Here is a 14,385-nt window from a genome sequence, read left to right as displayed (position 1 = left end):
ATAAGGTATGGGTTGATAAGGACATGGTTCTCTAGTATTATAGTTCACCCTAATATATTTTAAATTCTCATTTCTAAGGTTAAGTACTAACCAATCTGCTAATTTCCTCTTGTCTATCTGGTGCAGATCTTGCTGTTGCCTTGATCATAGTGGAAGTCTGATTGTCTGTTAGCTTCTTGATACATCGTTGCCCTGCCACAATATTACAGACCTACAAATGGAAAAAAGTTTTGTACTAGATGTATGTATCTTTTTTTTTAGCTCTTACTTAGTGCCAATTACATGTAAAATAAAAATTTAAAATCAACTTCATTAAACCACTTACTTTCAATATGTTAAGTAAAAAGGTAGTAAACAAGACGGCTTTACAGTAATTAAGTATAATTAAGTAAAATGTACACCAGATGAAGACTGAAAGAAGTATAGTATACCAAAATGTTAACAGTGGTTACACTAGAGTGGTAGGATTATGGATGAACTTGTTTCGTGTTATTTCATTACAGAAAATTTAGAATAAATTAAAACTTAAAAACAGTTCATATTCCAAAATAAATGTTCTGTATGAGGTAAGTTATCGGCCATAAAAGACCCCAAAAGAATCATGAACAACAGGGTATTAATGAGCAGTGTGAAGGCATTACTTCTAGCGGCAGGTAGGTGTGTTTCTGCTCCTGCCCGACTTGCAGACAGGGAAGGTGCGGGTACTTCAGCTGAAGAGTATACTTTTCTCTGAAATACTGCGCTACTGTTCTCTCCACAGTTTGGCCATTTTCTAATTGTAAAGGAAAGCTGAGGAAAAAAAAGTACACATGAACAATTCTCTCTCATTATGAGCCAGAAAAACTCCCAACCCCACTAACTGGAGCAAGCTGCCTCACACCATCACTGCTCTGACAAACTTTTCTTACGTTTGATGACTGGCAGGCCTCCTTGTTACGTTACAAACACGGTATTTCCGTCTCATTGTTCCACAATGAGTCACTTCAACCTTCAAACCTGTTCCCAACAAGAGAAATGGAGGTTACAGAACTGTCACACGTAAAATATTTATACTTATAAAGCCTGTTCATTACCATAAAAAACTCAATTCTGAACAGACAAAAAATTCTGTGATACAGGCAATATAATATAAACACCAAATTTTACATATAACATTGTTAATAATGGTCACAGTCATGACAGACCTAATGGCAAAATTTTTCCTTACCCCATCAAGCTCTACACATTAAAAAATAAAATCATAAAGTTTGCAAAGCCCATAGATCAAGGGCCAAAATCTTCCATTAATAAAAAATCCTGTTTATAATAAATTCAGGTATTTATGCTGGGAGAGGGAAGGAGGAATGAAAGAGGAGATCCAATAATTCTCAAGGTATTCCATAATTTCAAATTATGTGATATTTACCTAGCCCAGTCACCACATACTGATTGAAGATCAGAATTTCATAAAGCTCAAGAAAGAAGCCCTTTAAAGATTTATAAAGCAAGAGAAAAAAAATTCCAGGCATTTTTTAACAGAAGTGACAATTTTATAGAAGTATAATATAGTGCCACAGCTCTTTTCCAATACTATTAAAAATCAAATGCAACCAAAATAATTCCTAAAGTAGACGATCCCTACCCTCTTAAGGAGTCCAGATCCCTTTGAGAATCTGATGTAAGCAATAAACTCTCAGCAAAATGCACATATACATAATTTAGCACATGATTTTAGGAGTTCTTGGATCCCTGCAGTCCATCTGTGGACTCTAGGGGTTCAAGGATCCCAGGCCTGCTCTAGAATGTGAAGAAATGGGCTTTAAGCCTTTGGTTGAAGTTCTTCGAGACGAATTTTCTGAAGCAGTGCTGTCAAAGAGAATTTTCTTGAGATGATGGAATGTTCTACATTTATGCTAATATGGTAATCACTAATAACATGTTACTAAGCATAAGAAATGTAGCTGGTGTACCTAACAAACTGAAAATCTAATACTATTTAGATTTTTTTTTTTTTTTTGAGTTTTTCGCTCTTGTTGCCCAGGTTGGAGTGCAATGATGCGATCTTGGCTCACTGCAACCTCTGTCTCCAGGGTTAATGCGATTCTCCTGCCTCAGCCTCCCAAGTAGCTGGGATTACAGGCACCAGCCACCACGCCCAGTTAATTTTTGTATTTTTAGTAGAGATGGGGTTTTGCCATGTTGCCCAGGCTGGTCTTGAACTCCTGACCTCAGGTGAACCACCCACCTCGGCCTCCCAAAGTGTTGAGATTACAGGCGTGAGCCACCACGCCCGGCCTTTATTTTAATTAATTTAAATTTAAGTAGCTACATGTGGTTAGTGCAGTCTTAGCCTAGAGAAGAGTTAACAGGTACACAGAGGCCACAGATAAGCAACTCCTTTCTAAAGTTTGGCCTAGACTCCAAAGGATAAAGTCCAAAATGGGGTAGATGGAGAACAACTTTTAGTTCCCTGATAATATTTATGGTTATTACTCTTTGTCGTATTTCTCTTTCATATTTGTGATTCCTATACTGCAGTGGTTCTTAGCCAGAGGCCAATCTGTCCCCCAGGGGACATTTGGCAATGTCTGGAGACAAATTGATAGGTATGGCCGGAGATGCTACTGCTTTCTATTGAGTAGAGGCCAGGGATAGTATGAAATATCCTGTAATGCACAGAACAGCCCTACCCCTATCCCAACAAAGAATTTTCCAGCCCAAAATGTCAACACTGCTGAGGTTGAGAATGCCTGCTACAGTAAAATTTATTTTCTTACCTAACTGCTACCTGCAATTATGTAAGAAAATTAGTACCAAACACAAAGCTCAATCATATAAATGATATTTTCTTCTGATAGATCAGAACAAATTAAGATGTTAAATGGACTCGGTATCCATCCCTGTACCAGATTGGTATGGGTTTGTTTTTCTTTGGAAGTGCTCCTCCTTGAATCAGTGAGTAGTAATTTTTCATTACAACTACCTTTATAAAACAAAAATGTCAGATCAACAAGAGAATTACTGTCTTTATATTATAAAGGAGACTAGAAAATAAAATACTATCGAAGGAGGATCTTAAAAGAAGGAAATACTAATAATATGAAGAAACAAGATGTAAAAATATTATGTTCAGGGGAGAACACAATAGAAAAGTCTAAAACAAATTTCTGTTATTTGCACCACTTAGCAATTTATTTTCAACTTGTCCCCTTGAATTAAAAAAATATTAATAAGGTTCTCCAAGCCTATAAAGCTTTTACTAAAAATAAGTTGGTGCATATATAGATATATAGATATATATATATATGGTACTTATAACATATATTTTCCCCAGTATTTCTGCTGTTTAACTATCATGAGTTACTGGATAAAGAAACCACCCCAAAGTTATTATTAAATATTTAGGTACAAGTTCAACTGGAATAAGATGAATATACTAAGAAAATCTATTCTTTATTGCATACTTTGTGTCATTATTTAACAGCTAGCATCAAATTCTTCATACCAGCTAAAAAACCCAAAGATACAGAGAGAACACAAAACTCTTATTCTCTTGGGTTACTGTAGTAGGAATACATGATGTACTTTATTGAGCCTTCTTTAAAAAAAAAAAAGCCCTATTTTACTTGGAATGAAGAAAAAAATAATCAGTTTGTCAATTGGATCCAATCCAGATTTTTCCACCCCCAAACTAGGATCACAGGTACCGAGGAATTAGATCAAAATCTAGGCGCTAGCAAAAAGTTGAAATTTTTAAAAAGTGGACTAGATAATTCTCTGCCCAGGTCCCTCCCCAAACCCTCCATCCAACCAAAAAAAAACACTTTTGGCTTTAATAAATATTTAACCTATAAACTTGGCTTTACCTTCACTATAACATCAACTTTATTATGCTTTCTAGTCATTTTTTCAGTCATTTCTTTGGGCCCCTGAGCAGTTGAAGTTAAGATCGAGTCCATGCTCTTCGGGCAGCAGTTGAATCCTTGTTCTGTACATCTTGTATTTTCTGTGATAGAGTGGTGATATGAGTTGATTGCATAGTTACCGCAAAATAATGTAAGTGACTTCATGATATCAGAGGTGGTAACTAAGCAGCAACTCCACTGGAAACCATGGCATTTAGATGATCACATATTAATGGTAGGTAATGCACTAACCTCCTGACAATGCTAGCTGTGCAGTTAATACAGATTATGAAAGGACAATGGTATGGTTGCAAAACAGTTACATAAACAGTTTCTTACTTTGGCATTTAAATAACTTGAGGTAAATGGATGCTTATTTTCGAAGCAGGGTGGATCTTCCTTTTAATGTTTTATTACAATGACTATCTCTCTCTTGGTTACTGAATGGCAAAGAATGAATGATTACTGGAGCAAGCAGAATGTATTAAACTACTCTAATTGATTTGGGGGAACTGAAAGATGTTCAGTGAACAAACTTAAATGCTTCATTCAAACCACAAGCTGAAAATTATCTGCAATAAATAGGTAAAATCTTAAAAACAACATAATTATTTCTGGCTATTTAAGATCTAACAATATAAATAGAATTTATCCTACTCATTCTGATTAGAGAGTATCAGACTAAATACCTATAAAATACAGATTTCAGAACACTATTAAAATTATTTTTTATTTTTATTTTTGGGCAGCCACGTAGAGATGAATTTATCTGAGTTAAATGTACACATGATGCAACAGCACTGTACAAATTTTAGTTACTAAGTATAACAGATAAGATCAACAGTCAACTCTATAACTTATATTAAATAACTATAATTCCAGAACAACACATGAAACAGGCTAGCCCCACATTTATACATTTTTAAAGGACTAAAATAAATAACTATCATTTCAGAAAAATAAGGAAGTCATTATATTAGAATATGTTCAAAGAATAATTCTAGTTCTAAAATAACAAATATTTTTGGAGTGAGCTTCCTACCTTTAACAGTATTACTAAAGCATTTTCCCATGAGACATTCTTATCCCTTCAGCTAGTAAGGGAAAGTATTAACAAAAAATTAGCTGGTAGTGATACTAACTCCATTACTTGGCATTTCTTTCAAATACCACCTAAGATGTTATAGAAATGAATTTAATGTAATATTTTATTTTATAATTGATGTATAGTTTTACTGGTTACATTACATAGATTTTAATTATATAAGAAAACATTTTAATAAAAGGTTGTTATATCCATGCATTTTATAGTTAAGTTGTGCTAAATGCTAATTAATTCACCTTTTATCTCTTTGGTGAATTTTACCCGATGAGAATCAGTCAGAGGTCTTGGTTGTTCATCAATATTATGAATATCAAGAACTTCACACATGAACTGAATTACAGGTTGTGCTTTGTAGAAGGCAGTGGCAGAAACTAAGAAGAAAAACACAAATAATACAAATTAATGTTTCCCTAAAAAATTCAGAAACTTCATCTTAGGCTCCAAGATAACTATCTATAGAGTTAAAATGATCCCTTATGCACATTTATGTACATACCAATTTCCAAAATTAAGCAGTTTTAATTTGACCTCTGAGGCACAAATACAAAATGGCCAAATACTATACAGTTTTTATAATCTATCTCTTTCATCATGAGTAACTGATTCATTCCATTCTCTATAGAGAAGTGCTCTGGGTGAGACAAGGCTTGTAAGAGACAAAGAAGGCTGGAGCCCCATGGCAGATGAGATGGTTAGGTATTATTTCTTTTTTTCTTTTTAAAATAGAAACAAGGTCTCACTGTATTGCTCAGGCTGGTTTCCACCTCTTGAGCTCAAGCGATCCTCCCGCCTCAGCCTCCCAAAGTGATAGGATTACAGGTGTTAGCCACCATGCCTGGCCAGTATTATTTCTTAAACAAGGCTTTCTATGCCACCCTAGACTGTCTATTCTAAAGAGAGTTTTCCCTGTCTTGTAATGATTTGAAAAAACAGTGGTATTAGTCATTGGTGCTAAATCTAAGCTATATATATATATATAGTTTTGAGACTGACTTTCACTCGTTTCCCAGTCTAGAGTGCAATGGCACAATCTTGGCTCACTGCAACCTCCGCCTCCCGGGTTCAAGTGACTCTCCTGCCTCAGCCTCTCGAATAGCTGGGACTACAGGCATGCACCACCACGTCCGGCCAATTTAGCACTCCTAGTGGAGACGGGCTTTCTCCGTGTTGGTCAGGCTGGTCTCGAACTCCTGACCTCAGGTGATCTGCCTGCCTCGGCCTCCCAAAGTGCTGGGATTACAGGCATGAGCTGCTGCGCTCAGCCTACAGATACTAATATTAAGGGTTAACTGTCCAATATTATTGAGCAATGGGTGGTTTTTTAACAGTCAACCAGTAAGATTTCTTAACCATGGGTTTTGGAACTAGAAGAGTTTCACCAATGGTTAGCAGATCACCATCACTCATTTCTTAGACACATATCTTATTAATGGCTATTATGTGTTATACAGGCACTGGGGATACAACAAAAAGTAAAACCATAAGACAGTAAGTTGCATGTTATCATGTTATTTTTCTACTCAAAAAAAAAAAACATGCCCACTGTCTGTTCAGCTAAGTGTAAACTTTATTTATTTATTTATTTATTTTTTAGACAGAGTCTCACTCTGTCGCCCAGGCCGGAGTGCAATGGCGTGATCTCAGCTTACTGCAACCTCCCCCTCCCAGGTTCAAGCAATTCTCCAGCCTCAGCCTCCTGAGTAGCTGGGACTACAGGTGCCCACCACCACACCCGGCTAATTTTTGTATTTTTAGTAGAGACAAGGTTTTACCATGTTGGCCAGGCTGGATGGCTCACTCCTGTAATCCCAGCACTTTGGGAGGCCGAGGCGGGAGGATCACAAGGTCAGGAGTGTAAACTTTTTATGTGGGGATCTTTCTCTTGCTTTCCTTGGTTTAGCATTAAATGTCTTCCATAAAATGTTCCTTACCTCTGGGAGGATATTTTCAAAGCCTTAACAGTAGTTATCTCTGGATAAATGTGGGTGGTGAGGCTACTGTGGGTATTTTATTTTCTTTAAAATATTTTTGGCTGGGCACGGTGGCTCACACCTGTAATCCCAGCACTTTGGGAGGCCGAGGCAGGTGGACTGCCTGAGCTCAGAAGTTCAAAACCAGCCCGGACAACATGGTGAAACTCCATCTCTACTGAAAATACAAAAAAATTAGCCGGGCGTAGTGGCGTGTGCCTGTAATCCCAGCTACTCAGGAGGCTGAGGCATGAGAATCGCTTGAACTTGGGAGGCCAAGGTTGCAGTGAGCCGAGATCACGCCACTGCACTCCAGCCTGGGTGACAGAGTGAGATTCTGTCTCAAAAAAAAAAAAAAAAAAAAAAAAGGTTATCTTGGCTGGGTACAGTGGCTCACACCTGTAATCCCAGCAGTTTGGGAGCACAAGGTGCATGGATCACTTGAAATTTGGAGTTCAAGATCAGCCTGGCCAACATGGTGAAACCCCATCTCTATTAAAAAATACAAAAATTAGCTGTGTGTGGTGGCACATGCCTGTAATCCCAGCTACTCAGAAGGCTAAGGCCAGAGAATCACTTGAACCCACGAGGCGAAGGTTGCAGTGAGCCGAGATTGCGCCACTACACTCCAGCCTGGGTGACAGAGCAAGATGTTTCATCTCAAAAAAAATTTTTTTAAATATATTTTTTACTAAGAAAAAACATTTTTATCTTTATAACTTCATTTTTTGGTACTGAGTGCATACTGCTTTTTACTTCTTTATTACACAAATAATATATGAATAAAGTTTAATCATAAAAACTGAAACAATACAGAGATATACAAAGTAAAGACCCTCTCTAGTCTGAATCTCCCCCCTCCAATATCTCTAATAAGTAACCATTGTTAGTGCTTAGGTATGTATACATCCTCTCCTTTTAATATGCACTTAGATTTGTCAGAAAGGTGATTAAAAAAACAAAAATACTAATTTACAAAGATAAAAATGTAGGAATAACTTTTTAGATGAAATCAGATGATAAACGTTCTATGACTCATCATGATTTTAAAAATTAACAATACGTCTTAGAGATCTTTTCATGTCAGTACACCCTTTAATTGCTGCACACTATGTTACAGTATGGGTGCATGATAATTAAGTAAATAGGTACTCCCTTCCCCTCTTAATAAAAAAGAACACAAATGGTAAAACATCAGAAACACTATACTGTGCCTTGTATGTACTAATATGAAACTATATCATTCTTTCTCATAGCTGCAAGATATCCCATTGTATGAATGTACTTCATGTCCCCTAAGGGAGAGTTATGGGTTGTTTTTTACTATTACAAGCAATATTCCAATGAATGTTCCTGTGCATGTATGTGTGTTTGTGTACGTATGTGTGTGTATTTATTTTTTTTTGGTATACATCCATGAGTACTTATTTTTTATTTTTATTTATTTATTCATTTATTTTTGAGACAGAGTCTCCCTCTGTAACCCAGGCTGGAGTGCGGTGGCGTGATCTCGGCTCACTGCAACCTCTGCCTCCCAGGTTCAGGCAATTCTCGTGCCTCAGCCTTCCAAGAGCTGGAATTACAGGCACGTGCCATCACACCCGGCTAATTTTTAAATTTTTAGTGGAGACGGGGTTTCACCATGTTGGCCAGGCTGGTCTCAAACTCCTGGCCTCAACTGATCCACCCGCCTCGGCCTCCCAAAGTGCTGGGATTACAGGCGTGAGCCACCGCGCCTGGCCCATGAGTATTTCTGTGGAAAAGATAAGAGAAATCAATACTCACTGCTAAACTTCCATCCAAATAAACTTTAGAAACATTTCCAGTTTCTAACTAATCAAAAAAAAAAAAGAGACTGTTAAGAATGTAACAGTATTCTGGGTATCTTATTCAAATCCATAATAGTTTTAAATATATATACATTATGTTCTTCTACTGAAAAATGTTGGAATATTATTGTGCACAAAAAGGAAGGCTGACAGGATACATATCAAATTTAAGTTATATGTTTATAATGCTTAAGTTCTTAAGCACATATTGATCTGGGTTAATTTTTAAAAAGTAAATGAAAAATAAATAAATAGTGAATAATATGCTTATTTTGCCTTTCTTTTAATCCTACAGGTAAAATTTATTCATTGGATTGCTATAACACCAGCATTCACAACTAATATTTCAGATACCACAAAGTTGTAATTACTTGTAACTACTAAACAAGCATGCTAGAATTATTTCTCTTGTTTAATGCTCTTCTACTATTTTTCCCTGTTTATTCCACTACACTCTGAATCATTTTACTGTTGACCATCTTCTCTACAGGAAGGTGGGCATTTGAGGTAAAAATTAAATTTAGTAATAAAAAACTCATAAAGAATGGGTTGAAATCAGCAAATATAGTTTTGAATTAGGAATAAATTTCAATGATCAAATATTTGCTTTTCTGTCCCTTGGATGAATTCTTAATATTTAATAAACCTACATATATATGTCGTTTATTCCTTCTTTCCCTTTCACAAATTAGCTAGTACTGAAAAATGTTTACATTTAACATTTAAAAAAAATCTATCAATAAAATATACTACATTAACATGTTACAGGAAATAAGCATATAATCATTTCCATAGATGGCAGTCCCCAAAAAGCAAGCATTTGATAAAATTCAGCGCTGAAGCAAATACTCTTATTGTACCAGGACGAGAAGGGAACTTCCCTAATCTGGTAAAAGTTATTTACCAAAACTTAATGGTATTACAACCTGGCAGATACATAAAAAAGAAAAAAAAAAACTCCATGGTGAATTCAACTTCATTTTACAGGAAGTTCCAGCTAGCATAGCAAAGCAAATTAGGAGAATAAAAAGTTAAAAGGTTGGAAAGAGAGAAACAAAATTATTACTCTTCACAACATTAATTGTGTGCATAGAAAACCCAATAAAATCTATGGACAAATTACAGAATTAATAATTCGGCAATGTTGCTAGATTTAAGGTCTACATATAAAAATAAATTATATTCTTATACACTAGCAACCTACTTAAAATGTAATTTAAAAATATACCACTTATGATCACAACAAAAAACATAAGGCATTTGAGATGAAATCTAAACAAAAGGTGTATAAGACCTATGGAAGTAATAAGTATCTCTGTTATTGAAAGATACTACAGAAGATCGAATAAATGGAGTAATACACCCTATTCATGTAAATTATCCCCAAATTAATCTTCAATCACAACTTCAGCCAAAATATCAACAGGATGTAATCCTCTCTCCCCCTGGAACTTAAGATACTATAATTAACATGAAAACACAATGAAACAAGAATAGCCACAAGTCTTTTATTTATTTTTTTTAGACGGAGTCTTGCTCTGTTGGCCAGGCTGCTGGAGTGCAGTGGTGTAATCTCGGCTAACTGCAACCTCTGTCTCCCAGGTTCAAGCTATTCTCCTGCCTCAGCCTCCCAAGTAGCTGGGATTACGGGCATGTGCCACCATGCCCAGCTAATTTTTTTGTATTTTTAGTAGAGACGGAGTTCTCTATGTTGGCCAGGCTGGTCTCAAACTTCTTACCTCAGGTGATCCACCTGCTTTGGCCTCCCAAAGTGCTGGGATTACAGGCATGAGCCACCGCGCCCAGCCAACAATTCTTAAGAATAAGGTCTGCTCTAGCATTCATCAAGATTTGTTATAATCCTATTCAAATAAAGAGACTGTGGGGCTAGACACATAGAACAGGCTTGAAAGCCTACCTCATACTATATACATAAACAAATTCCTATTCAGAGAACTAAATATGAAAAGGAAAACTAACATTTATTGAAAAATGTAGGATATCTTTATGGTCTTAAAAGTCTTAAAAGTAAGGAAGAATTTATTCAGCACAATACAAAAACTATAAACCATGAAAACTATAAGAAAAAAGACACCATAAATAAAACAAAGAAATAAAGCTAAAGATTGATAGAGGATATACACAATATGTTTAACAAATGCTTAGTATCTAGAATATGTATAGAGCTCCTACAAATCAAAATAAAACAATAAAAAGTGGCAAAAGACATGAGCAAACATTTCATAGAAGACAAAGAGAAATATATACTAAAACAATATCAACCTATCATTTTATACCAATCAAGATGAGAAAAAACTTTTAAGGGTAACAAGCTGAAAATAAGCCAATGGAAGAATGAAAGCTCTCAGACTGTAGGAATATAAACTGGTAAAGTCACTTAGGAAAGGAAGTGGAATATATAATAAACTGGAAGCTGTATATAATTTTCAACCCAGCACTTCTGTTATAGTGGAATATATACTCTAGAGAAATTCCCTGTCTCCAAAAGGAGACATGAATAAGAATGCTCATATCCTTATTGTAGCATTATTTGTAAGAGTAAAAAGAATGGAAACAACCTAAATATGTGTCAACATATTTGGATATTTTGTACTATAAACTGGATGGATAAATTGTACTATACTCATATAATTAAAATTAATGAGCAGCCACTAGAATTCAGATAAATAAAAGAGAAAGAATGGACATTACTTGAGGGGAGTTTAGGGGAAAATGTATCTAGATAACTATAACTAGGGAAAAGAAATTTACCAAAATAGACTAATGTTCAAAATACCAGTGGGATAATATTTCAATTCATAAACATAATATAGCTCTGAATGTATTAAGGTCATTTAAATTCCACTAAGGTTTTATAATATACTCTAAAACTCATATATAGTTTATTAGATTTATTTATAATTGATAAACAAATTTCTGTTTCTTATTTTGGGAGGCCGAGGCGGGTGGATCAACTGAGGTCAGGAGTTCGAGACCAGCCTGGCCAACATGGTGAAACCCTGTCTCTACTAAAAGTACAAAAATTAGCTGGGCGTGGTGGCAGGTGCGTGTAATCCTGGATACTCAGGAGGCTGAGGCAGGAGAATTGCTTGAACACAGGAGGAGGAGGTTGCAGTGAGCCGAGATCACACCACTGCACTCTAGCCTGGGCGACAGATGGAGACTACGTCTCAAACAAACCCCAGAGAATACAGATGCTCCTTGACTTAAAATGGGATTACATCCTAATAAACACATCATAATTTGAAAATATCGTTAAGGCGAAAATGCTTTTAATACATCTAAACTACTCAACACTATAGGTAGCTTGGCCTACCTTAAATGTGCTCAGAACACTTACATGAGCCTACAGTTGGACAAAATCATCTGGCAACACACTACACTGTACCCTTGTGATCACATGGCTGACTAGAAGCTGTGGTTTGCTGCTGCTGCGCAACATTTTGAGAGAATATTGTCCCATAAATACAATTTCTACTGAAGACATGCTACTTTTGCACCATCATAAAGTTGAAAACCATTCTAAGTTGAGGACTGGGTTTAACTTTAAAATAAACTGCCAAACTATTTTTCTTTTTTTTTTTTTTTTGTTGAGATGGAGTCTCGCTCTGTCACCCAGGCTGGAGTGCAGTGGCATGATCTCAGCTCACTCCAACCTCCACCTCCCAGGTTCCAGCGATTCTCCCACCTCAGCCTCCCGAGTAGCTGGGATTACAGGCACATGTCACCACACCCGTCTAATTTTTTCTATTTTTAGTAGAGATGGGTTTTCACCATGTTGGCCAGGCTGGTCTTGAACTCCTGACCTCAAGCGATCTGCCTGTCTAGGCCTCCCAAAGTGCTGAGATTACAGGCGAGAGCCACTGCGTCTGGCCGCCAAACTATTTTTCAAAGTACTTGTACCATTTTGCACTCCTACAATTTCTAGTTGCTCCAAATCTTTGTCAACGTTATTTTCAGTTTTTTAAATTAAATTTAGTCAATCTAGTACGTATGGGTGGTATCTCATTGTGGTTGTTTTTGAATTTCCTGAATGGACAACGATGTTCTGCATCTTCTCAAGGGCTCACTGACCATTCACATATATCTTTTTTCTTTTTTTTTGAGACGGAGTTTTGCTAGTCGCCCAGGCTGGAGTGTGACGGTGCAATCTCGGCTCACTGCAACCTCTGCTGCCTGGGTTCAAGCAATTCTCCTGCCTCAGCCTCCTGAGTGGCTGGGACTACAGGTGACCTCCACCACGCCCGGCTAATTTTTGTACTTTTAGTAGAGATGGGGTTTCGCCATGTTGGTTGGGCTGGTCTCGAACTCCTGACATCAGGTGATCTGCCTGCCTCGGCCTCCCAAAGTGCTGGGATTACAGGTGTGAGCCACTGCACCCGACCACACATATTCTTTTGTGAAGTATGTGATTTTTACTACTACTTTTTTTCTATTTCTTACTGAGTTATGTACATCTTTCATAAATTCTGGACATAAGTGTTGTTCTGTTACGCTTTGCAAATGTGTTGTCTCAGCTGTAGCTTGTTTTTTTTTTTTTTTTTTGCTCTGTTGCCCTGGCAGAAGTACAGTGGTGATAATAATTACTGCAACCTCTAACTCCTGGGCTCAAGTAATCTTCTCACCTCATCCTCCTAAGAAGCTGGGAATAGAGGCATGCACCACCATGCTCAGCTAATTAAAAAAATTTTTTTGCTATGTTGCCCAGGCTGGTCTCAAACTCCTGGCCTCAAGCGATTCTCTTGCCTAGACCTCCCAAAGTGCTGGGATTACAGGTGTGAGCCAGTGCGCTGGCTGCCTTGACATCTTCTTCATGGTGTTCTCAAAAGGAGAAGCTTTTAATTGCACTGGTTGTCAATTTAGTAAGAAATCCTAGCCAGGTGCAGTGGCTTATGCCTGTAATCCCAGCACTTTGGGAGGCCTAGGTGGGTGCATCACTTGAGGTCAGGGAGTTCGAGACCAGCCTGGCCAACATGGTAAAACCTCGTCTCTACTAAAAATACAAAAATTACCCAGGCGTGGTGGCATGCACCTGTGGTCCCAGCTACTCAGGAGGCTGAGGTGGGGGAATCGCTTGGACTCGGGAGGAAGAGGCTGCAGTGAGCCAAGATCAAGCCACTGCACTCCAGTCCAGGTAATAGGGAGATCCTGTCTTGAAAGAAAAAAAAAAGCTTTGCCTCGTCCAAGATCATGAATATTTTTCCCATTTTCTCTTGGAAATTTACCAGTTTTATCCTGGGATAAACTCTGAATTAAATTTTCTGTGTGGTGTTAAGTAGACTTAATTTTTTTATACAAATATCCAGTTGTTGCATCATTTATTGAGAAGACTCACCTTTTTGGCATTCTATTATGTTGGGCCCTTTGTCAAAAATCAACCAGCCACATGAGTGGGTCTATTCTGGTAGCTATTCTGTAACCTGACAATCTTCACCCCAGTATCACTGTTTTGATTTCAGTAGTTTTATAGCACGTCTTGAAAACAGGTAGTATAAATCCACCAACCTCGTTCTTCTTTAAAAGATTTTTTGGCTCTTCAAAATAGAAATGTTAAGTTCTTTGTACCAGCATATAAA

At 37.0% G+C, this 14,385-nt stretch overlaps 1 protein-coding gene across 2 annotated transcripts in view; it reads right to left on the bottom strand.

The window, feature by feature from the left end:
* Window positions 1-8,784, bottom strand: part of AGO3 (argonaute RISC catalytic component 3) — a 63,018-nt gene extending 54,234 nt beyond the window's left edge. The window contains exons 1-5 of one of the 2 annotated variants that reach the window (XM_032160239.2): window positions 8,745-8,784; window positions 5,226-5,360; window positions 909-996; window positions 642-789; window positions 92-211 (exon numbers count right to left, since the gene is read on the bottom strand). In XM_032160239.2, the coding sequence (XP_032016130.1) occupies window positions 92-211; window positions 642-789; window positions 909-996; window positions 5,226-5,316 (447 nt within the window). In that variant the 5' untranslated portion in view covers window positions 5,317-5,360; window positions 8,745-8,784. Of the gene's footprint in view, window positions 1-91; window positions 212-641; window positions 790-908; window positions 997-3,845; window positions 3,986-5,225; window positions 5,361-8,744 lie in introns of those variants that run through there. The other variant, XM_058442206.1, reaches the window with a different exon arrangement.
* Window positions 8,785-14,385: the final 5,601 nt, after the last annotated feature.

Source organism: Hylobates moloch, unplaced genomic scaffold, assembly GCF_009828535.3.
Source record: "Hylobates moloch isolate HMO894 unplaced genomic scaffold, HMol_V3 SCAFFOLD_8, whole genome shotgun sequence".
NCBI classification, from domain to species: domain Eukaryota; kingdom Metazoa; phylum Chordata; class Mammalia; order Primates; family Hylobatidae; genus Hylobates; species Hylobates moloch.
Note: the sequence above shows the minus strand (reverse complement) of the source record. Positions and strands in the feature narration are given on the sequence as shown.